The sequence below is a fragment of the Melanostigma gelatinosum genome (assembly GCF_949748355.1).
Source record: "Melanostigma gelatinosum genome assembly, chromosome: 19".
NCBI lineage: Eukaryota > Metazoa > Chordata > Actinopteri > Perciformes > Zoarcidae > Melanostigma > Melanostigma gelatinosum.
In genome coordinates this window covers 18836024-18860910 of record NC_136652.1, presented here as the reverse complement: position 1 = coordinate 18860910, position 24887 = coordinate 18836024, and the positions used below count along the sequence as shown (strand labels likewise).

The 24887-nt window shown below is 44.5% G+C and overlaps 3 protein-coding genes across 3 annotated transcripts; 1 reads left to right on the top strand and 2 right to left on the bottom strand.

Annotated features, from left to right (window-relative positions):
- Positions 1–4476: 4476 nt before the first annotated feature.
- Positions 4477–9485, bottom strand: actr10 (actin related protein 10). The gene is made up of 13 exons (XM_079291330.1): positions 9306–9485; positions 8594–8666; positions 8419–8501; positions 8203–8311; positions 7994–8101; positions 7664–7731; positions 7387–7463; positions 7055–7090; positions 6575–6654; positions 6395–6468; positions 6119–6200; positions 5629–5830; positions 4477–5527 (listed from the first exon to the last, which is right to left on the bottom strand). The coding sequence occupies exons 1-13, from the start codon at positions 9380–9382 to the stop codon at positions 5346–5348; spliced, it is 1251 nt and encodes a 416-aa protein (XP_079147456.1). The 5' UTR covers positions 9383–9485; the 3' UTR covers positions 4477–5345.
- A 2862-nt stretch (positions 9486–12347) lies between these two features.
- Positions 12348–15866, top strand: armh4 (armadillo like helical domain containing 4; the record flags this gene model as incomplete). The annotated part of the gene is made up of 7 exons (XM_079291220.1): positions 12348–12966; positions 14230–14502; positions 14805–14957; positions 15048–15200; positions 15309–15340; positions 15523–15672; positions 15743–15866. 7 exons carry the CDS (start codon positions 12348–12350, stop codon positions 15815–15817), a joined length of 1455 nt encoding a protein of 484 aa, XP_079147346.1. The 3' UTR covers positions 15818–15866.
- A 1328-nt stretch (positions 15867–17194) lies between these two features.
- On the bottom strand, positions 17195–24639 carry naa30 (N-alpha-acetyltransferase 30, NatC catalytic subunit). The gene is made up of 4 exons (XM_079291334.1): positions 23653–24639; positions 22754–22877; positions 22240–22295; positions 17195–20385 (listed from the first exon to the last, which is right to left on the bottom strand). Exons 1-4 carry the CDS (start codon positions 24481–24483, stop codon positions 20248–20250), a joined length of 1149 nt encoding a protein of 382 aa, XP_079147460.1. The 5' UTR covers positions 24484–24639; the 3' UTR covers positions 17195–20247.
- Between the last annotated feature and the right edge of the window lie 248 nt (positions 24640–24887).

Genomic DNA, 24887 nt, shown 5'->3' with positions numbered 1-24887 from the left:
GCACAATGTCGTCCAACGATAGAACCAGATGCATTACAGCAGCTGTAATTAGAATAAAACATGCAAACACATCACAGTGTGATTGAAGACGCAAGATTATTGGACGCGATGAACTAAAACTGGTGGTTTGCTAAAAAAGGAAAAATATGGAAAATAATTCCATAATTCAAAACTTATTTTTCTGTCCTCTAATTTTGGAACTACCACAAAACTTCCACACAAAGGCACAATGGGTTATTATCATACTGAAGACATTTGCAAACCATTTCAAACCAGAACCACCAGTTGTTGGCATTTCCCCAGTTATTAATGTGGGGGTCATTTGGGATTTAGAAAATGGCAACGCTAAAAGTAAATGTGCTTTTCCTGATTCTGGAGGCTAAATTCACATTTTCCTCATATTAACTCGTTCTCATGTGTGGCAACTGGAGCCAAAACTACAACTTTAATCATTTTAGCACTGACATTGTGCCCTTCATGCAGTATTGCAATGCAAGCATTTCCATTCATGATCTGTTACGTCACTTCAAATACTTGTAAAACACAGCATTGTGGAAGGATGAAATATACTCTGGAATAAAACAAATATACATTTCACAATATCTTGTGACTTTTAACAGCAAACACTTCTCACATCAGCACTGTGAGAAGCTTCCTGCACTATTAAAAACATTTCTTGTTCTTCCACAGTCCTTTAAAGACCAGCTTGCTACTCAAGTCTAATCTCCTCACATAAACTGCAAACCATATTCACACCGTGCAGTCGGTTCCCTGCTGGGAGACACTGAACGTATCTGTCTTGCCCGGAGTCAGATGTTCTTACACAGAGAAGGAGCACATGTGCAAAACCAGTAAGACACCCTCATCACGACCATGGGAGCAGGACCTGGAGCTGCAGAGTCTCCAAACCACAGCTGCTGTTCCATGACAGGCAGCATTATTCTGGCCGAGCTCCGGTGCTTGGTTTACTGTTTCCTCAGTCAAAGTCACTCCTCGATCTGAACCTGGATCAATAACATGCAGCAGCTGCATATATGTGCCACATGACCAACTGTGAACATGGCAAACCCTCCATGCAGATATTATCTTCACGGTGGGACACAGCCAGACAAAATACAGATAGTGTGTAAGCAGACTGCAGTGTGGAACAGATGTGTCCTCTCACACTGAGAAAGATAGTCTGCCATTTAAAAGTGACTCCTGTTAGCTTCACGGTGTCACCTGAGGTGCTGAGTCAAATTTGGAGTCTAGGAGAAAAGACAGCCTTCTCCTATAAAAACCTCAAAGCTGTCTTCAGCACGCTGAATATTTTTTTATTTCAAATTCAATTTTACTTTGCTAAATATAATAATGCGAATATTTCACGAATAAATTGCACAACCATTACCAAAACACCTTAAACTTAGAAAAAGTGCAATGTCCTAATAAAACAAAAAAACACAAACAGCGCATGTTTTGAGTTTGTTTGGATTACCTGTGCAGGTGCCAGCTGCAGCAGAAGAACCGAGAAGAGGTGCGAGATTCCGATGAGACTTTGCATTGTGCCAAAGACGAGTTACCTCCGACTCGTCTCCGGTCGGTCGGTGAGAAGTGACAAAGCCAAAATAACAGCGTCGTGAAGCGGCTTCGGTTCTTTTGAGCGGCGCGTTGTCCCGCTGTGCGCGAGCAACATGGGATGGAGAGCACGCGCGGGACAAACCCTTGAATACAGCTGATTATGAATAGGAGACACAGAGAGAGGCTGGGATGAGTTACCACAGTGTGTGTGTGTGTGTCTCTCTCTCTCTCTCTCTCTGGTAATAATTAATGCAGCCATAATAATACATAATCATCATAACAAGCAATATAACAGCCTGAACAATAATAAACAAAACGTTAAACAATTGTAATGGGAAACGTATTCATGATAAATTAACCTAAAGCTAAAGCTATAAATTTGTATCTACACAGGTATATACAGGTATACCCGCTGGAGGGGGGAGGTCGGGGCCTCAGAAACAAGTTAGAGTGATGCCACTCTGCACATGCGCAGTAGGATTCTCTCACTGCCTGTGGAAATGGAGCAGGACCAGTTTACCTCAGAAGTTTGTCCTGAAAAAAAATCTCTATTTTTTTTGCTATTAAAATGAAGAATCAGGTGTTTCATTTTATTCGTACGCTAAACAAACAATCATAAAAACACGACTCACCACTCATAAAAGGTTGACATTTTGAAGATAGATGGTTTAAACAAGACATCGACGTGTATACAGAAATGAATGAAAAACAATGGCTGACAGGAGCAGTGGGGGAAAAACACGAACTGCCTGCACGCAAAAAGACGTAATATACCAGTAATGTTTTGTCGTTAAGAAGCTTTAAACAGACAAACACTATCTTTCAAGTCTTGGCACAAACGCAGTAGACCTGAGGTTATCGACACTGATGCTGCAGAATGAGCATGATGTTGAGTTATTCCTGATTTTGGCACATAAATACACAATGGTGTGTTTACTTCTGGTAACATGCCTGTTATCATCAGTTTATGTCAGTACTAGCGCAATAAACAACAGCTATATATAACGTTAGCCTTCCTCTTACACAATACTATGGCTTCTCCTGGTTTGTAGATGCTTTCAGTTACAAATAATTCAGATTGCCAATTATGTTGTCAAAATGAGTTAGGTGCTAGCAGCCATCTCATAATTCCTGTTTGCTCATTCTGCAGGTCATGAATCACAAGCACATATCTGCTCCTATGTTTACCAGGAGGGCCCGGCTGTGTCTTCACAGCCAGTGTGATTTACAGGATAATTGGGCTGGTGTGATTTTTGAAAAACAGCTTCAAAGGAGGAGAAAACTCAGACGGATGGTGCCTCTCCTCTCAACACGTAGACTGTGATGCTGCACCAGCTTGCTGCTCACGTGAGAAAAGTAATATCAATGACACAAAATAATTCCTGGCAAAACCAGAGAGTTCAAGGTGAGTTTGCACTCCGAAATCTATCTGAACGATCTCTACATTCAGTTCACAACACAGATATAATCGTGATTTAACGTCAGGATTACATCTGTGAACACGGAGTGATCGTCCTGATGGATTTGGGGCGTGTGAGCTCCTTTTGAACTTCCTGGTCTTCCAACAAACGGGTTCGGCAGGGCTCAGCACACCCACTGTCCGGGGGTTTCCCCCTTCCCGCTCAGACTCCCAGTCTGACAGCCAGAGGTCAGACTGCTGCTTCCTGTCTCTGGGAACCACACTGATGCTCCAGTCCCAGTCCCCATTAGAGGAGGGAGGATGGGGTTTCCCTCAGCTGGAGCAGAGGCAGCAGGTGGGACTATATGGCATATCCTCAGGCTGTGGTTTTCTTGTCGGAAAAAAGGATAGTTTGAGTAAGTGTACGCGTGGTAACTCATACAAACATTGGCCTGCTGACAGGGAGGAGGTCTGGACTCCTTGTGTCAACGCCTTTAACATCAACCATCAAAAGAGTAACAAAGCTCTTCTTTTCCTCTCCTAAATCCATCTGGAGTACAATGTTTCATCAGATGCATCTTCTTTTTGACCCTACATCCCATGGGAACAGATGACACAAATCACAAAAACCTTGTGCAATGAGAAAATGTTTCCAACAATCATATGAGTGCTTCGAGGAGGCAGATGCAAACCTCCCAACATTCATCTACAGCCTGATCTTCAGCTCTCCTATGCTGTGTTCAGGCCTATTTTAATGCCTGTGAGCAGAATCCAAACTCTTCTCGGATTTCCCCCACTTTTTTGCCAGTCTTGGGCTTGCAGGTGCATTGTGGGTAACGCTACTGGTTCCCAAGCCCACAGTGACCAGACGGACCAACACTGAGGGATGAATGTGACCCAAAAGGTCAAACAGATGCAACTCCATTCTGGGACGGTAACAGTGCGTTGGGGGTTTCTTGAATATGTTTAGCTGAACAAGGAAATACACCGTTCCATTAATACGAGACGCTCACCTCGTAAAGCTCGTGGATAGAGCTCAGTGAATTAAGAATAGATGAGGAAAAGTCAGGGAAGTTTATAAATAGATAAATGAATGGATGCATTTCCTTGTGTTGACTGTATTTTCAGCCAGAAGGATGCTGGCAACCGATCCCGCGTTTCCTCCTACGCGTTGTTAAGACATGCAGAAGAGGGAACGACATTTCTCTCAGATTCTGAGCAAATTCATAGCTCGGAGATTCAAACCGGAGAGAAAAGTAATAACTGAGTTGAGCAGCACCTGTGGCGATACTGTAGGGACAAATTTGTTTTTGTAGGGAATCTGTGGCAGAGCGACACATCGTCGTAAATCAGTCTGCTTGTTTTCTGGCTTTTGGAAATACATATCCGTTTTTAAGACTTCAGAGTTCAGGCTGGTGTCTATAAGCTGGCTTCCCACAAAGATGTGAAATAAAATATTTAAATTACAATTTTTTTATTTTAAACACACAGGACAGAAAGGACAGAAAATGCACGTCTGATTGGATTCTGAGTATTTATTTGTTGTAATAGTCGAAGGTTACAGAGCGAGACTGCATTGTTTGGAAGATGTTTTAAAGCCTGTAAACAACAACAACAACAACACACTACTACGGTGGACACACACAGGTGGTTATAATTATTGTGGATGTGTTCAGGTCAGGACTGATTGACATCCAGGCCGCCAATGTAAATAAGAATGCTTTTAATGACTTGCCTGGTTAAATAAAGTTTAAATAAACAGAGAAAACATCTGTCACATGTGCTACCAATTAAAGATGAAAAGTCATTGTTATTAGCTGGAATAACAGAACAGCTGTGTGAGTGTACAGGGCTGTTATTGAGGTCAACAGCCACTTTACACTGCCGTATAATAAATACTTGAACGTGTTTTTGGGGGGGAAGGGGCTAGCAACATTTTCAGCTGTTTGGCTGACAAATGGATGATTAACGGCAACGCTCAACTTGTAATCATCTGGAACATTTCTGCTGAACACGATTCTTCAGTCAAACTGCCAACAAAGTGGAGTGAGAGTGAGCACGTACGGGTTCAGTCTTGCTCAATGAGACTTCAAATGAAACTGAAGTCAAACATGCATGCAGCACAGGGATTCTAACACTGTAATCCTTGCAGAATATCAATGTAAACGCCTAAAATCCCAATATTTGTTCTGTCTGGTGGGCTCAGAAACCAGCTCACCGGATCATCAAACAGCCCACAGTCACAGTGACGACGAGACTTAAAAACATCTAGAGCTGTTTGCGTGTTCAACACATTGACAGGCCTTGTTGAGATGTTACATTTAAGAGGACTGAGCTGTTATATATAACGTAGAGTAAAGGATGAGTACATTATCTGAATGATCACATTCTACTTCTCCGTGGAGAAGGCTCTCTTCATTAGTGGAGGAGGCGTCTTTCCTGCTTCGTACAGAGATTCAGGAGGAGGGGAGCTCAAGCAGCACCAGTCTGGGATGCGGCCCGTCTGGTTGTAGTAGTCTCTGGACACGGACCTGCTGCCCAGGATGTCCTGCAGCGCCCCGAAGATGGCGCCTGTTGAGCAGAGAACAGTATGAATACACATACAGGGCTTTTCCAAATGATACGAGAGGCCACATACAAATAATCTCGTCTCATAAAATCTCATATCTGACCTCCGAGCCAGGCAGTGCAGTTGGGCTTGGCAGGGGGAGCGTGTATACGCAAGCTCTTGCTGGCCAGCACGCTGCTGTACTTGGGTTTCTCCACCAGGAGGCGTATCTCTGCCAGCAGACGGTGCAGGAAACCCGGCAGCATGGTCGTGCCTCCGATCACCACCAGGTTCTCTGAGAGCACCTTGCGTGTGTCAATGGGACACTAGAGGAAAACACAGGCACCTGGTTAGATCACTCACATGGGTTTCACCCTGACCTGACAGATTACAGGGAAACATGTTATCAGTCATCTGTGTGTCCACAGGTGTCCACAGTCCTCCGGTAGGAGGAAAGCAGACGTTCTACCACTACAGGACCGCACTTTTCGGTTATCATGTGCAATCTAAAACTAAATGAGATGGACGAAAGATGATTAAAGTGACTGTTCATAAACATAACACCTTGCCCCACAAACATGCTGAGTCTCACAGACTGGAGAACTTTTCTCTACCTTCACCAGAGCGTCAAGTATCAGAGAGGCCACACTCTTCTCTTCATTGTCCTGTTCAAACAGGATCTCCATCAGAGAATCCCTGGAGGACAGAAAAGAGACACTCTAATGAGGGACAACTCTGTGTCAGACACTTAAAGACACAGTGAAGAAAACAAGCAAGTTAAAAGACAAATGTATTGTCCCACAGATGGACGGTACAGCAGAGAGACAAGATTCTAGAAAGACATTAACACCTGAAGGACTGTGACAAAGGGAAACACTTCGATGAACTACCTGATTGATCCTTTGACGTGCAGGATTTTCTCACCATCCAGAGGATAATCAACATCTGGAGGAGGGGCCGGACGCTACAAACACATTCACAAGAATAAAAAGCACAGCAAGGCTTTTACAGGCCGAGTATAACTAAGCTGTCAAGCATACAAACCAACATGCAAACAAAAAGTCACTCACTTCAGCTGTGCCATCCAGGTTAAATTTGGCTTCCTGGATCTTGAGGCCTCTCTGCAGGTCACTGACAAAGCATGTTCTGACTGCAGGAAACAAACAATTAAACATCCAAACTAAAACCATGTACATTCATAACAAAGGGTGAACATTTTACCAGTGTCCTGAATGAATTAAAAGGTTATAGGAAGCACATTAGTCCTTAATGAAAGCTTTTATTACATTATTGATGAGGGCTCTTTTGCAGCACAAACCAAGTAAATTACATAAATGCATCGTGATGGGATAACAGGGATAATATTCCGGTGGAGGGACGGTAACGAAGGAAGCAGTCACAGTCTCAGTAAGAGTTTGTATTTGTTGTGTCGTTGGCTTTTGGGAATGCTGCCTTTGATGGAAATAATTAAAATCTTGATCCATCAGCCTCAAGGGAGCAAAGCGAGGGGTTTGGATTTAAAACACGAAAACAACTTCATCAAAACCTACCCTTGATATCTTCCACAGTGTCCTCTGGGATGGTCCCTGAGGAGAAGATGAAAAAGACTCACTCTGCTGCAGCTGTAGATCTCACAGCTCAACACTATATTACAGCTGGATTCAAGTGTGGAGAGAAAACTCTGAAATGGACTGTGTGCATATGTATCATTCAAAAAATGAGATGGGGACTCACTCAAACAGAAACATGTTCTTCTGATGAATAATAAATCAAAGCCATTATATTTTTGCATTTTTAAACAAATCAGTCCATATCAGAGTTACAACGTTATCTATTTAAAAAGGAGAAAGAGACACGATGTTTAGTTTCTTTCTGTTATTACCAATGGCAGCTGGTACACTCTGCCCGGTGGTGGTGTCTGTGTCCACAGTGCATTCCACAAGAAGTCCATCTAATTCTCTATCATAAACACAGACACATACGCCGTTATGAGAGGAAGAAGTAGCACATCTTCAAAAAAAGTTCCACTTCATTGTCACACGATTTGCAATCAACATGGAACAAAGCGTAAAATAAAAGTGTTCTTTTTACAGACAAGTGTGCACAAAGTAGTACAGCAACATGCAGAGTCACACACTTTCCTTAAATATGCTACTTACTTATGGATGGCTTTCCCTCCCAAAGGCAAAGCCTCCCAAGCTGGCAGAATAGGAGTGCACTCATACACCTGTGTCCACAGTTAAGGCGGCAAAATATAAAGTTTATACACAATAAAATGAACCTAAAGGATTTTGTTCTAGGATTTATTTTCCTCTTCAAAATAACTTGTCATTTCCCGATGCTTCCTGTCTTTGTGTGTCCCGTACCTAACAGAGATTAGCCTGATATCAATCTTCTCTCCTAATGACGGGTAAGAAGGCAAACAAACCCATATCCTACAGAGTGGGAATATTGCTTTAAACGGTCAGAGATTACAGGAAAAGGGATACAGGTAGCACCAGCGTCTCCGTGTGGCCACAGTCCATCACCAGAGCAGAGTTGAGACCCAAAGTCATGATGGCCATGAGGTGACTTGGTGCAAACACCACAGACGGCACCTAGAAAACACCAAAATAACAACAAATTTGTGATATGCATGAACACTTTCCAAACATGCTCTGCAGCTTCTATAAAAGACGGATCTGCTTGGTTTTCGTACCTCAAACTGTTTGAAGAAAACCTTGGTGAGCGTGTCTCTGAAGTGAGACGGGCAGAGGATGGACTCGATGATGACCACTCTTCTGTCGCGAGGATTCACCAGCAGGTGCCTGATCGAAAACAAACGGGAAGACACACATTGACTTGATGAGGCTGGACCACTCCATCAGCTAAAAGCAGAATCTGTTCTGTAATGTTTATTGCAGTAGAGTCTCACCTGAAGTACAGCAAATGGATAAACTCTTTGAGGATGACATAGAGCTCTTCTGTGTTGATGTTGTACTGAACCACTTTGATGGCCTGAAAGTGAGATAACCACATTTACATATGTTTTGCAATACCCAAACATCTTTCCAGATGATTACACTCAGCAAAGCACAGCAGCGTCTCACCTGCTGCTGTCCCGGTTTCCGGATCTCGCTCGGAATTATGAACCTGGGCCCCGTTTCCCCTGCAAAGCCACATCTGCAAGAAACGGACGCAGTCAGCTGGAGGGCTTCAGGAGAAAGTTGAGATTCATACACGTAATACATTCTACAATACAGATAAGTCTAAGGACTGCATCAAAGACTTGGCTCAAAGGGCAACATGATCATTTTAGTAAGTTGCATAAAAAACCCAGTGCAGCTGTGTCAAATGATGTGGGACAGTAACTGTAGACAAAGAGATCTTTATTTAAAGAAAACCGCCCTCTTGATCTTCATGTGACTCGCCTCAGGACAGTTTCTCGTCTTAATAATAAAATACATTTGCCTACAATTCCTGCAAGATTACATCAATTGTGTAGCATTGAAGCCAAATATACTGCGAGCAAAGAAATATTTCTGGTATAACATGTGCTCATTGTAAATAACCTAAATGCTGGAGAGATGTGTAAGATATCATGATAGGTGACATGACGTTTGGTTTCAGACAGCTTTCAGGTGATTAACAAAAACTATTTAGGTCACTCGAACAACAGTCAACATGGCATTGTCTTTATCGCACAACGGACAAAAGACAGGGACCTTGTCTAGTCTGACTTCTGGGTTAAATTACCTCATTGTGTCAAATATATACGTTAGCATATTATGCTAACACGACATGATAACGGCTCGTACTCACTTTGTGTACGCTGCTCCTAAGTCAATAACGATCGCAGTCTTCTCTCCTCCACTGCCCAACCCATCAAATAAGGGCATTTTATTTAGTTTGTTTAATAATAATGTCAGTGCTAAGTGTTGGGCAGTGGCAAATTCGCATCGTATCAAAAAGGAGGAGGAGAAAAACCAAAACGCTGTTGACTTCCGGGTTGCGTAGGGTTGGGTCCTTCAAAAAACGGGCTGACGTCACGTGAATTGCCTGATCAAAAATATGCTCAAAACAAACATTTCAGATGAATCAACGAAATGCAGACTTTTTAAATCCATAAAGTAAAACTCAAACAAACTTAAGAAATAGTATATTCAAAGCATATCAGATAACATAATTTTACTGTTTTATATGTCAGATATATTATTGTGCTGTGTTACATTGTGTATTGTATACAAATGTCTTCTTTGAACCATTGAAAAACCATGTGATGTACAGGCTGGTAAAATTTAAGATGTAATACAATTTAATTGAATGAAAATGAATAATACATGGATAGAAGTGATAAAAACGTTTCTTAAAAACGTATATTGATTATCTCTTAGAACTATTGACAATACACAGATGTAAACCATGGATGGTGATGGTGCCACCTCACTGGAGCACCAGAGGGGGTGACTGGGACTTTTTCTGTGTGCCCCAACCATATTTCATAGTCTACAGGCGAAACCCAACTCTGAGTACACTCCAGCTTTGCCGGGCTGTCCATGAAATGTTTAAATATGAAGGATATCTCTGTCCCCACAGTAGTCATAAATATCAGTTGGAAAAACAAGCAAATAATTAAACAATCTATTATTCAGTTACCATACCACATTGCCATATCATTAACTGTCAGTGTGTCACCTACTTCCTATAGTAAGTGCTCATGTACACACATGCTGGATTTCTGCTCTATTTAGGAATAACTGTGCTAACTGAAGCGGTCACAGAGAATGAATCAATGAAACAAAACAATTATTTATTTCTATAAGTAGCCTATTTTCTCATTTTCATAATGGAATGTTAGTGTTGGATTAGCATTATATAGAATACAATGTATCCCAATATTTTAATTTCTGCACTACAGATTCTATTTTTTACTTGCCAAATTTTTATTTGTATACTTATTTAATGAGCATTGTTGGAGGGAGCCTGAGATCTAAGATTTTATTTTCTTTCCAAAGACTTGCCTTCTGTGTAATTGATGTGCCATGACGATGAAGAACTTCAAACATGCTTTCTAACCTAATGTATGCATTAAAGCTATTTTAAACCTCAAAAGTAATCTGCGCCTGTTGTAACAGAGTTGGTGAAATTTGAGCAATAAAAAGTTGAATGTTATATTTTCAAGAAACATGACAGTTCTCTTCTTCTCTGGTCCCCGCTGACCTTTAACTTGAGGTTAGGGAGCTGTCCATTCAGCACCACCAGGAGCCTCAGACGACTCTTTGGGAAAGACAACGACAAAAGGAACCAATGATGATTATACAACAGGGAATAGATGCTTATATAAAGCCGATTTCAAAGACGACAATTTGCCTAAATTCTGCAGATTTTAAACATTTGGTGGCAGCACTTCTGTTCTGAAGCAGGCGGACGTACGTAGAGAAGACTTCCAGTCAGTGACGCCAAGCTGCACAACAACAAGCCTCTCCTTCAGCTTTTCCACACTTGACTCTCCTGCATTTGTGTCCGTACGAACTGACTCTTTTCGTGTGTTTGTTTTTTTTGCACACTGCAAGAGAAACTCTGCGTCCTCCAGGCACAGCGATCCGTCATGAACTCTGGAAGGTATTTATTTTACGCGACTTAAATTTTTACCAATATGCATTTCGCTCTCACAGCCACAGTGTGATGGATGATGCGATTTAAGGGAATGCATTGTAGTCTCTGCGAGGCTGTGATTAGCCCCAGTGCGATCATTCCGCAGCGTGAATATGTTTGCGGTGGAAATGCTCGAGCCATTATGTTGACAGGCGGTGGACTGCATGGGCATACTGTCTGTTCTCTGTATTGATCACAGGGGAGGTGCGCAGACAGAGAAGTGGGTTGCGTTGTGACATTGTTGGACTGGGCTGGATGATCATTTCTCTCAGACGTTTGTCTGACTCAGACAACATGAAAGCGGTGTCACCATGTGAACACCAGGCGTGTCAGCGACCGCTTGTTAGGTGATCATCGCTGTCGCGTCACGTCAAGCAACAAATTGCGCCACGCACAACTGTTTGCTTCGTTTTCCGATCCAATTCAGCCTTTGACAATGCGCGTGCATGTTTGAAAATTTCCGCTTTGCAGGTTTGTGTGATTCAAACAGTCACGGATCCATCTGTAGAGGATAGAAAACCTGGTGCTATTTATAGGTGAATTGCGGAGGGGGTGCTAAGGATTGCTGTGTCAGATTCTCTCCCTCTGTGCGTGTGCCCAACATTTCCTTCTGGTAACACCAAATGAGCAGTTAGTGTGATGAAATAGGGAATTGTATGTGAATTATTCAAAAACTGTGCAACCACGGCATGAAAGCAAAGGCATGTAGACATGCACAGTAAATCCTGTTCTCTGTGGTTATCACAGGCTGTGTCAAGTTCTATACACTTTGCATTCTGACCCTTTCATCTGCAGCTGCACAACTTTCTTATTCTCACCTATCTTTCTTCCCACCACCATCTCTGCTTTGTCTCTCTGTCCATGTGTCTGCTGGGTGTTGAAGTTGCAGGCAGAGACTGTTCACACCTCAGTTGAGCCTATTAGCATTCATCATTTGTGTCCACTCTCAGCAGGCACTGAGACGAGACCGAGATGCTGATGTCTGGGAGGCTCCATCGCCTCCTGCTGGCTGGGACCTGTCTCTGTGTCTGTGGGACCCCTGTCCACCTCCCAAACTGCCCGCCCACACAGGACAGCTCAGTTACAACTGTTGGGACAATGCACACAACAGATGTAAAGTCTGAACCCTCAGACACAGAGCTTGGAACTGGCCTGATATTGAATGTAGGTGCAGTAGGAGGGGCTGGCCCACATGGACGACCTGAGGGGATGGATCCAGTGACGCAGACGGAAAACGGGGACAGCTTTGGTGGAAGATCTGGGCCGAGTGAGGCCGACGGAGAGGCATGGAGCCAAAGCAGCGGGGTAAAGACGTTTGGGAGCTCATCTGAGATGGGAGACGATCAAGGACAGACGGAGGCAGCTGCGGTGCTGTCTGTTGATCCCGACGTCAGACAGGAGGACATAGCTGTCGACAATCAGCCTGTGTTAAGTCCTACAGGTGGGAGAAAGCTGTTGGACACAGCAGTGAGTACAGCGAGAGATGGATTTTTAGCCTCCTCATCAGAGGGCCCACAGCTGAGCATCACAGCCAGGGAGGCCAAAGACCAAGGTGAGGAGGACCAGACAAAACTAGACCCAGAAACAAGCTTGCCATCCACTACAGAACCTCCAAATCCTGGCGCACCGATCCAGACACTAGCCTCCCACAGCTCCATCCCTCCCACGGTCTTTGTCTCCCCTCGGACCTCCACACTTTTGTCGATTTGGGGCCATGATGAAACGATGGCCTCCCTCCCAGACCCCTTGTTACCTGAAATTGGACCAAACCTGATGCCCAGAGAGGATGGAGAAAGCCTGTGGACGGAGGCGGCTCGGCCCAGTGGAGGTAAGTCAGAACAATTAGAAGCGTAATTAATGTTGATGGGAAATGTACCTTTTTTTTCTATAATCCCTTATTCAACATGTCCCAACTTAAAGCACACAGAATCCCTGGTGTAAGGTAATGCTCGGCAGTCATTGTCACCCTGGAAGACTTTCTTCCACAACATATTATATATATATATATATATATATATATATATATATATATATATATATATATGTATATTCTGGCTCGCTGGAGTTTGCACGGTTTCAGGAGGCTTCATTAAAAATGAGGCGGAAATGAAAACGACACATCTGCAGAGATTGCCTTTGATGATTGGCAAAGAAAAGACGCCCGCTTTTCCACGCTCCACTTTGAACCCCAGCTGGCAGTCTAATTACTTTCTATTCCTGACTCCAGCCTGTAAAAAAAAAAAAAGAAAGAAAAGGAAGTAAAACAGAGAACACACACAACTGCTATGGGCTGGTGGAGTGGTGCGTTATACAAGTCGTGGGAGGATTCAACCCCTTCTTCTCTCTATCTATATATTCCCCCTCAAACTGCCTCGCCTTCTTTCCCACCCTTCACACTCCCCATCCAGACTATTGTAAAGAAACAGGCAGATTATTATTCAGAGGCAGAGGGAAATGGATTAAAGAAGTCTGTCTGAGCCAATATGTATTCCCGCTGTCCATTCGGGGATTGTCTGTTTGATGAAGCTTCCTCCCAATAGAAAGGAAGCTGACAAAAAAAAACAACTGAATTCCCAAAACAGCATTATATAACAGGATTGTAAGCATTTTCAGCCAACGTTAGAAATGCTTTGGACGAAAGGAAACGCCTGAGAGACATGCAGGCAGTTTCCCCGGTGACAGCCCCCTCTGTGGTCGCCTCTTATCTAGAAAGAACCATTTTTCAAACAATCCTCCTTTCATTGTGTCTTAGCTGCACCGTGAACTCGGCTCTGAGAGAGTGCAAGTGCTTCTAATAAGAAAACTGCATGTCACAAGAGGTACCTCTTTGAAAAAGCTGTACACTGCTATATGTGTGCTGAATACAGTTTCTGCTTTGCAACAGAAGAAGTCTTTTATTTTAGCTGTCGACAGAGTTGGGTGCTAAGAAACCTTCATTAATTTGCTCTCATTTACTTGACTGAACCTAGCACGACCACACACACTTTCAGACTGCAGTATTTCACCAAACAATTCTGCCCTTTTGTAACTTAAATACCACACGCTACACATGCTGACCCTCACTCGGTCTCTGTGTTTGACACAATCACAGTGGACACTGCGGTCCCACCGTCTCAGGATGAGGCCACAGAGGGCACCATGTCGTCTGAGGCACTCCCTCTCATCTTCGAGCCGTTTGAAGACGTCACATCAGAAGCGGTGGCGGTCACACGGGTGCCCGGTCCCTCGCACGCCCCATCCCTGCTGATGCTAGACTGGACGTCACCTTGGCAGACGTCTGGCGGGGAGCTCCTGGAGCCAATCGGCTCCTCGGGTCCGTCTGTGTCACAGCTGCAAGGCGGAGCTGAGGATCAGTCTGAGAGAGGTGATGTGGCATGAACCAGAATGATGAATCTCAATGTCAACACGAGGCTCTCAGAGAATTAACTCCTCCAACGTTCACGCTTTGCACGTCTTAAATCACTAAAACATGCAACACAAGTTGACCTGAAGTCTCAGCTGAGCTGGGAGTTTCAGTTGCACACAGTGGAGTGACATTGTCTCTCGCTCTCTCTCGCTCTCTCTCTCTCTCTCTCTCGCTCTCTCTCGCTCGCTCTCTCTCTCTCTCTCGCTCTCTCTCGCTCTCTCTCTCTCTCTCTTTGGGACCGTGTGATTTGCGACGTAAAGGTGCTGCGAGGACACCGAACCTCGAGGAGCGCTTGCCCACCGCCGGCCCCTCCTCCTCCTCATCCTTCCAGCATGCTATGACAACGGTAACCATGGCAACCCATCATCCGGAGCACAAATCCAGATCAGGTTTGGAGGAGATGGAGTCTGAGGGTGAGGAGAGTTTTATTGATCTTGAATCATAAATGTGATATTTTCTTGGCTGGCTGAATAGATTTTATTTTTATTTTGTATTCCCGGCAGAGGAGCCAGATGAAGACGATGAGATCTCTGAGGAATCGGTGGAGGACGAGAGCGAGGAGGACCTAACAGAAACACCTAAAACATCGTCAACGCGGCCCCCGTACAGCCTCATCCCCCCGCCCCCCGTCTGGGTTCAACGCAACCAGGGGTTGAGTAAGCGAACGTGGTTTCTGAATCATCTCCCTAGAATTCAACACAGTGAATCATATAATAAGAGAATAAGAGGGAAACAGTGGTAAACCTGTGGCTCTTTTCTTCCAGTGAGGAGCTGGGTAGAGCTGATCAGAGAAAAGGTAAGACCGCCCCCTGCTGCCCTCAACATGTCAGCTTCCTTTGCTCCCTGACTGAATGATGTTTTGGATGAAGCCGGCTACATTCTCTATTCTCATCCGTTGGGAGTATAAGAAAGATTGCTTGGATTAGTCTTGTTGACGACTCCGCTCCGCTTTGAAGTCGGTGTTTTCTACCTCGACAGGCGGGTTATGTGTCTGGGATGTTGGCCCCCGTGGGCATCGGCATCACCGGGGCCTTGCTCATCGTCGGCGCCCTCTACAGCATCCGCATGATTTACCGCAAGAGGAGGAACAGCTTCAAACACCAGAGGAGGAAGGTCCGGCAGCCAGAGGTCAGTATAGCCCGCTTCTATTTATCACATATCACTTATTCCACTTGTTAAGTTCATTCTTCCTCCCCAGCAACCTCGAGAGCCCGGGACCAGCCTTCAGGACCAGGCCATGCTGCTGGCCGACAGCTCCGAGGACGAATTCTGACGAGGCCCCCTGGGGCCCCTTTCGTCCGTGACCAATGGCCGATGCTCCCGTAACGGAGGCTCTGCAAACACCCCCCATCGCAATGACTACCGCATCTCCAATCACCGGGCTGTCTGGTCTGTGACTCATCTGATCCAGAGTGTGACTCAGTGGCCTGTAGAGCACAATCGGCACTCACGGTCAGCTTTGAATGCCCTCTCTTACGAAAGCACCAATGTGAGCACTTTTCTGAACGTCGTCAGGTGATGTCGACTCTGTTAGGAAGAGCTGGCGTGATGCACTTTGACATAAAAATGAGCAGGGTTTTGGCAGGATGGAAGTGTGGAGGGAAACGTGTGGGACAGCAGTTTTCTGTCAAGTAATAAAAAATAAAAAAGGGCTGGAGAAGAGTTACATTACATAAACAATGTAAATATATATGTACTGTATATGTAGCTGACGTCAGTCGTTTCAGTGTAAATAAAGTTTTATTTCTTGCCACACATCTAGGATATTTAAAGAAACATTTTTGCTTTCTTGCCGAGTTAGAAAGAAACCATCTAAATTACTCCTTCGTTTAAATGTGACTTTTGCGGAAATGTAAATGTTGTATTCAAAGGCATTCGTTTATTTAAGTTACTGTGAGACGCACATACAAAATACCATGAATCTATAAAAGTATGTAGCATAAAACAGATTGTGATGTACAATATAACTGATAGAAGTCATTCTTTTGCCACTTTCTTCTTTTTTTAAAGTGCATGACTCGTAGGTCTATTCATACACTCTGCCCGTAGCAGAGACGTCTAATGAATGAACGGTTTCTGTTGGCTGGAAAAGCACAAACATTGAAGACAAGAAGTTCATATGTTCACAAGTGGATGACATTTTTTTTGCACAATCGTGACGTTTGTGCTTTAATCCGGTTCAGACGAGGACAGATACAGAAGACAAGACTCCTCACGGGAATCACATATGTGACGTGTATATGTAGTCAAATCCAGTTGTTACGTTTTAAGGAAAAAGAGGAGATTATGTCATAAAAAGGTCTGTAGTTCAGACAGAAAAGATGCAAAAAATATCTGAAAGCTGCTCTTTGAGCCATGTTTGTAACACCAACGTCTTCAATACAAAGTCTTTGTTCAAAGGAAATATGTCTTCTGTAACTTCACAAGCCATCTGATAAGCGTCATGTACATATGCCTGTTTATTTGCAATAACACTGGTTTAGAGTACGTGTGGGTGTAAAATAGTGGACATTTTTTTGTCTCTTTATGTAGATATGAAAACGTGATCAAATAAACAATTCTCTCAGAGGTCTGATTGTGACTCGTTCTTATAACATTCTGCTTTAAATGAAGACCACTCCAGACAGCAGACACGATAACTCAGTTTACAGCATTAAAAAAATCAAATAATTTATTTCTGTGTTCTTTTTCCACATTAAATAAAAGCTATCGGACATTTCCAGATCAAAATCAAGAGAGGGGACGGGGAAGAGGAACAGGGGAAACAGACATGTGACATGCAGAAAAATCTTTTGCGCTCCACTTTGTGGTTGTTTGACGGGACCACAGCTTTCTTTTTGTGGTGCAGCGTGACAGCCAAAACAGCTGGTTTGTCTGACCAGCAAACTGGTTTCTGGGAGAGTTTATAGTTGTGAAACTAGAATTGTAGGATGGCAGATGTCGCCCCAGGTGAGGACAGAGAAGCAAGGTTGATTGTTATAATACACCAACTGCATATCACAGCGGACGTCCAGGAGGAGGAAAGAAACTGCCTCCGACATCTGCGAACACTGAACTGGCGTGTGAAGTCAAGACTTATTCCAAATGCATCGCCAGAGAGAGCTGTGCAACACCGCAGGCCGTGGCTACGAATTGATATCGACGACAAAGCCCTTCAGTCTGTGATCATAAGCTAAACGGAGCCCTTCGGCTCTTTGTGACAGGCTGTAATGCCCACAAGGAACTGCCAGTTTCACAGGAGTTAAACCAACAAAAAAAAAAAAAATTTAACAGACACATTTCCGTCAAAATCTAAAACGCCTCCTCATACATTGTGACAGCTGGTTTGAAGACGGGTTCACTCTGTAAGGTGTTACCGATCCTGTCCTTTCATCCATCAGTAGTCACCGTGTTCAAGAAGAAAAAGGCCGGACAGTGAGGGGGACACGGAGGAGACAAGTGTCCAAACACAGGGGCAGAAGATTTAAACCTCCAAAATAAACCAGGGGGAGTTTACACGGGGTGATAACTTACATTTAAACAGCATCAGATGAGCAGTAAAAGTCGGTGATGGTGTAGAGCAGGTTTTTGCCCATTTCGAAACGCTCAAAATACTTGTTACGACTCTGGATGGGCTGAAGTAGCACAGAAATTAAAAATCAAATCTGACAAAAATCAACCCAAACCGCCCCCACCCGCCTTCCCAACAGATAATTCAACCAAAAAAAAATAAACATGCTCTCATTATATCCAAGGAATAGAACACTCGTCTACAAATCTGAAAAAAAAAAAAGAATAGGTCTTCTGATCCTTTGTTCCACATGCATGCACGCACGCACGCACACACACACACACACACACACACACACACACACTGTTATGAAGGTGGCAACTCTGTGGACATCTACTCTCTCTTTCAGTCCTGGGCTCCAGGGAGGAGACACCTCAGCTGGTCTTCAACCCACAACATGAACGTCGTGGTGTCACTCATGAGACAGTGAATCATTAAAACATCCGACGACCATCAACGTTTGCTGCAGACTTTTGTTTGATAAAAGCATGCAGATGTCCAATTGCATCATTTGAAGTTGACATAAAATTGCATTAACAACCCGTGATGGAGGTTGTTTTTTGTGGATTTGACTTTAAAAAGATCAAAGCTGCTTTAAGGGTTTATTAACTTGTCTCCTGCCCGTTCTGTCATAGCGAGCACTAAAAAATGAAGTGTGTGTTTTGTTACTTCCGGTCGTCCTCATTAGGGCCGGAACAAATCACGGCACATCAAAAGGCTATGCTGTTTTTCCTGTGCGGGGGCCTCTGAAGGTAGAGAAATAAAGGTCTAACAGATCAACACCATTGTCAGAACTAACAGGGACACATTCACACGGACACATACACACTGCAGCAATTTCCAAAGAAGTTCATCTGACCTTTGTTCATATTACTTTTAAGAAAAAGGAGAAAACAAAAGCGGTTGAAGCAAAATGAGCGTGGATTGGAACGTCCGGGTGCATCCGAGACGTCTGGAGATCTGAAGATGTTTTAGCGAGGTTGGTTGTGCATCGAGTTTAGGGCACCGGGCAAGTGCATCGTGGGCTCAGCTGCTTATGAGCAGCGTGAGGTTATACAGGTGTATATTTGACAATCTAAACAAAAACAATAAAATATAATCTGCTGAGAATACTTCGTCTGTCGTCCTTTTTTTTTTCCCCACCAAGAGACAAACACAGACACCATACTCAAACAGGACTCCAGCATTACGCAACACTTCGCCTCCGGTCTGGTGCCGAGGCTTCGGCGTGAAGCCCGTTAGCAAGCTCGTCTGATGGATCGAGTGGCACTTGCATCGAGGAGAACAGACGAATAATCAAAAAAGAAATAATAAAAGGAGTAAGGAGGCAAGGAGTCTCTTTAAACGAATCAATTATCTCCTTTTTGGGGGATTTTGCAGCAGCTGGCAGTGCATTCGGGGGAAATAAACAAGTTCTGATCTGCAGAAAATAGGAAGAACAAAATCGAACTGCTGGCACATACTGTCGGGGTTTGATGATGAGAGATTTAGTGAAGGACACTGAAGTAACAAGGCGGTGCTAATGGAGTGATTTGTTTCTGCTCTGCACCAATATGATAACACCAAACACAGGAAAGGGGGTTTCGGAGGGTTAGCCTCAGACCGGGGACACACACACACACACACACATGCACACACACTATAGCTTCACCCTCCCCCCCCCCAACTCACAAGGTTAAAAAGAAACACAAAAATAAACTCCACAAATATTTTCTTCCCAGCAGTTTTTTTTTCTTTTCTTCTTTTACTGCCCCGCTTCCTTGTTTCACGTGTTGCTGTTTAGTTGAAGTCTGTTTTTGTCCCGTGTTCTGCAGGAGGACTTGGTGAGGAGCCCTCTCCTCTGGGGGGTCCATCCAAGCTTGATGGACCCTCCAGACACCCTCCGGGTCACAGAAAGTATCAGGGGCCCCTTCATGAGAAGATCAGGTGGGATGTCAGTCTGTTTCTGCCTAAACAACAGTTTTTCAGAGGTCAGGGACAAAAAAAAAAAAAGAGGGTTTGTATGTCTATGCATACACAGGTGTGTGTGCGTGTGTGTGTGTGTGTGTGTACACGAGTGAAATGACCAGGGCTGAGCTGAGGCTGTCAAGCCGATAGCGTACGAGGTGAACAGCACCCGCTGTCCCGTCCTCACCCATCCCCTCTTCGGCCCTCTAGCGGAGCCACAGTTTGAGCCGCAGCGCGTCCACTCCGTTCAGGTAGTATCTGAACAGCCGCTTGTCTCTGACAAAACCCAAGTTCTCGTACAGCTTCAGGGCTGATTTGTTGGTGATTTCAGTCTCCAATACAACCTGGGGACAGACAGACGGACATGTCAGTGCGTAGTTTCATACACGAGTGGACCGACTGATCCTTGTTACTTGGCACAAAAGATACAACTGCCTGTTGTGGACCCCAACAGCATGTTTCAGCCTATTGAAGGAAAATGTTACATGATTGGAAATTAGCCAAAAACTGCATGTAAGAAGCGGACATAGTCACCATGACGTCACCCATTGGTTTGTGGACTACAGCTGTGACGCCTCAAATACAGAATTGTGGCCGTCGCCATCTTGTTTTTTTTTTTTGGAACAAGAAGTGGCACAAGAGGGCGGAGCTAAGTACAATCGAACAATACATTTTTAGGACGACTTAAGTATTACAATTAACTTTCATGAACTGAAAACACACTGACAACTCCCAGACCAGACAACGCTGTGGTAGCAACCTGTCAATCGCAAGGTAGCCCCGTCCTAAAGCATACCATCATTTACTAAATGAACATCATGCTGTTTTGAAGAAGACTTGAAACCAGCGATCGAGACCATAAACTCATAAATCAAGAGAGAAGTCAAGAGTCTTTGTCACCGTTTTTGGTGAGAGTGCTTTTAAAGTTTTCAGACTTTTTGTTGTGTGCTACAGGGATATTTTAAAACTACATTATTTCAAGAATGCAAGATTTAAAAACAGGATTTAGGATCATTGAGCACTGAATGTACTCGTCCTTATATGGACTGAAAATGTGTTGACGCTGCCATCCTGACCTCCTTGTTAAGGAGATTTAAAATCTCAACGGAATTATGCTGGATGAATAAAAGGTTTAACAAATAAATTAAATAAAAAAGACAGTAAATGAGTTAAAGCACCCGACGTCTCAGATGCTATGTGCGCAGTTTGCAGGGTCAGCTGTCGGTCAAGAATAGCTTCAATGAACATACTAGCTGCTGATCACACCACAATGTCTCATGCGTGTTGAATAGACACACACAAAGTGCAAACGAGACAGTTTTGAAGTAGTTGAAATACACTTTAGTCTAAGCTCAGCTAGCTGTTTCCCCACTGCTGCCAGTCTGGATGCTACAGCGGTCTATCCGCATCATGGAGCAGACATTTTGACTGAAGAGCACAGGACACAACACTAACATTTCTGTGTTTCCTCAATGGAGGCTGGTGGCTTTGAAGAGAGCAGAGATGCTTATTAATGTCCCAGTCAGAAACGACCGTCACGGCAAGGTAAAGGGATAAAGATATTCTAAATATAGCGTACACTTAAAAATACATTGATGTTTTTTGGGGTGGGCCTTTCTTTTAGGTGTCTAAAATATGTTTTGCTGCTGCCGTCGTCCACAGTGGTGCATTGCTTTGCTTTCGTGCCTGTACTCCAGTCTGCCTCTCAAAGCTAAGGGTCGTGTCAAGTCAACTGTACACTGACTGACTATGGATCAGTACCTCATATAGACCCACTACCCAGTAGCTTTTTGTTTCCATTCACTGCTATCGAGAACATGGTTCGTTATTACGTCGTAATGCAGTCGCAAGAAGGATAGTTCAGCCATCTTTCTGGTTTGTGTGTCCGAGGAAGATCTGTGTGTGTGAGTGTGAGTCAGTATACGGATGTTCAGAGAGAAGCAGAGCGAGTGAAAAAGTCTGTAGAGAGAAAATACTGAGAGAAGCTGACAATCAATCCAAGGTTAGCAGCAAAATCAGATAAGTGGAGAGAGGACGGGGAGAGAGAACTGTTCCTTGCACGGAGGCCAACACCAAAACAAGGACTAAATGGACAAATGTATTTCAATCATTTAATGCGTTTGTATTTTATGTATCAACAGTATTTAATATCCTCTGGACTTACTAAAGCACGCTCTAAACGAGTCTATGCATCTCACCTCGTCACAGTCGCCCTCCACCATGGCATAGATGGCCTTCTTCACCAGATTAGTACCTGAAACAGAAGAGACCAAGTCAGTGACGGCACGAAAATTAACACAACACGAACTTTAAATAATAAAATAACGCTCGATGTCTGATAGTATAAAGTGAGTACACGTCTCTTCAGGTCCAAGTACAGTGTTAAACATCAACCCGGAGTGTATAACTTATCTAAATACTGCATTTGCATCAAGAGATTTGGTTGTCAGAGAAAGCACGAAAGACGCTGTTGCGAAACTTTGTCTCGGCTCCACATCGTGAAAGGAAAGACTTTTAGGTTTATTCTCTGTTATGTATAATCTCTTGACACTGTCACCCCAGGGCTTGCTAATAGGTGAATGCTGGGTTTTTGGACATTATAGAGTACCGTCTAGAACTGCTCTATATGAACCTCGAGAGAACTTCTGTTATGATTTGACGCTATATAAATAAATTGTTCTGTACGAGACACACGCAGCGTCCAGATCTCACCGATGCTTTTCCTTCTGTGTTTCGAGTCCACGGCCAGCATGGCTATGTAGCCGCGACGGAACATCTTCTTGTGCATGTCAAGCTTACATACGATGGCTCCGACACACTCCTGCTCCACCATGGCCTGTGACAGACACACACACAACACTTAGGTCCTGCGAGTGTCAACGGGAGAAGCCTACAGCTCCTCTACAGTCCCTGTCATCCTGCCAGTTCAGCTGGTTCTCCCCGGCTGACCTCTGACCTTTTTTTCAAGACACTTCCTCTTATGTGACATGGATCGGTCCAGAGAAACTGGAAGGGAGTTTACAACCTTGAGGTTTGGAGGATGAACACAGAAAGGACAGTGTTTGTCAAAGTGGAAACCCCTGACTGGACAATGTCGGTAGAAGAGGAAACACCGACTTACAGCACATTACTCTCAACTAAAACTGGAATGTAAGGGTTTAAAACCTTCGCATGCTGTACATGTGACCGGACAGAAGACCCTTACATGAACCACAAACGATATTGTCATGTCAGTTACATTTTACTAGATTTGACAGCTATTAATTCAGACTTAAATCCACAAAACTGATAAGGGTCAAGTCTTTGTGGTAGAAAAGTGGGTGTTAGCTGCTAACATATACAATACAACTTCAAAACCAATGTGCTGCCAGCCACACATTTACCTGTGTGTAATTAAGTTGCGTGTGTGTGTGTTCAGCAGTTTGGCTGCCTTGACAAACACTGATGGAAAGCAAAAAGCGGGTAGTCACACCCAGCCCCAATAATGTTATATGCACCCTCAGGTAACCACAGTCCATGAGCTATAGGAGGGTGGCTGGGTGTATTTTGACTACAGATGATGTGTGTTTGAGTGACTACAGGTATCGAGATGGTTTCAATGTCACACTCACCAGAAAGCAGAGCTGCGGCCAGTTGTGGATGAAGTACCTGTAGGTGTAAATTGAATAAGGCTCAGACAAGTCCTTGGTGATCAGTCTCATGATCCACGGCATCTGAAGCTCAGACTCGTAGCGGACATAGCGGATGCCGTGGCTGTCCTCTTCCGCTCGGCCCGGAGACCCGCTGAGGTCGAGCCGGGCCAGCTCTGCGGCCGGTGGCTGCAGGTCTGCGGGGCTCTGCTGTCCACCGGGCCCGGCGTCGTCCGGCGGCTCCGTGAGGTCGAACTCCTCGTCCCCTTTGTCCCCTGGGTGTCCGTGGGCCGCCTCAGTTATCGTGAAACCCGGCATCCCGTTCATGCTATCGTTAACTAAGGGAGAGTGACTGCCGTTTTTAGAGAAGGGGCCTTCGTGTTGGCATCGCTCATTGTAGTTTCTGGCGGTTTCTGGAGCCTCCTCATTGCTGCCGCTGCTGTCACAGCTGTCCACGGACGGTCTCGGATTGTCAGACCGGTTTCCTGCGTGCTGCTGGTGGCTGTCAGCGTCCCCTAACGGGCCGGACAAGCCGTTTAGCTGCTGCTGCTCTCGGGCTTGCATTTTGAGGTGCAGCGCCGCCGGGCTAGCTCGAGCTAGCATGTTTTTCTGCTTCTTATAATTAAGCGACCTGTTAACTTCGCTTACCGACTCCGACGTCTTCCCCGTACCGGCGGGTACACGGTCCTCCCTGTGACAGGCCGGCTCACCGTCGTGCCCAGCCGGCTCCGCGCTCCCAGCCCCGGGGAAAGGAGAAATATCAGCCGGGGATGCAGGCAGTGCGCTACTAGGCCCAGGCGGCACTGTGGCCATCCCACCGCATTAAGGTGGAGATTCACGCTTGAAAAACGTTTAACACTGAGCTCATCCACGAGGTGAAGGTGTATACAATCAATATACACGTTAGTTCACCGAATATCGCATAAATCCAAAGACATTTGAGGGTATAACGTATCCGCTCGCGACGTTTGTCGCTGCTTTCTCCTCAATTTCCCTGCTGCCGGAAAGTGCTGTCGCAGCAAACGCCATTGCAACAGCAGCCAGAAACGTTTTACGACAGTGGTGTAACGCGTGACATATGCAGTTTTTTTTGTTTTGTTGCAGACATCAGGGCCAATCTGCTGACTATTTAAATAAAGACAATAGCCTACCCCTCTTCAGTCGATTTTGTTTCATTAACTGCTTTTTACATTTTCTCTCAGTTGTATTAACAGACA

What these genes read in the sequence shown, in the direction of transcription:
- naa30 (XM_079291334.1), bottom strand. Translation starts at nt 24,483, where the DNA reads ATGGCCACAGTGCCGCCTGGGCCTAGTAGCGCACTGCCTGCATCCCCG. An exon ending in GGCCGCAGCTCTGCTTTCTG is followed by an intron (nt 22,878 to 23,652) that starts GTGAGTGTGACA and finishes TGTCTGTCACAG; the next exon opens with GCCATGGTGGAGCAGGAGTG. An exon ending in TGGAGGGCGACTGTGACGAG is followed by an intron (nt 20,386 to 22,239) that starts GTGAGATGCATA and finishes GTCTGTCCCCAG; the next exon opens with GTTGTATTGGAGACTGAAAT.
- actr10 (XM_079291330.1), bottom strand. Translation starts at nt 9,382, where the DNA reads ATGCCCTTATTTGATGGGTTGGGCAGTGGAGGAGAGAAGACTGCGATC. An exon ending in TTTTCTTCAAACAGTTTGAG is followed by an intron (nt 8,102 to 8,202) that starts GTACGAAAACCA and finishes GGTGTTTTCTAG; the next exon opens with GTGCCGTCTGTGGTGTTTGC. An exon ending in CACTGTGGAAGATATCAAGG is followed by an intron (nt 6,655 to 7,054) that starts GTAGGTTTTGAT and finishes TGTTTCCTGCAG; the next exon opens with TCAGAACATGCTTTGTCAGT.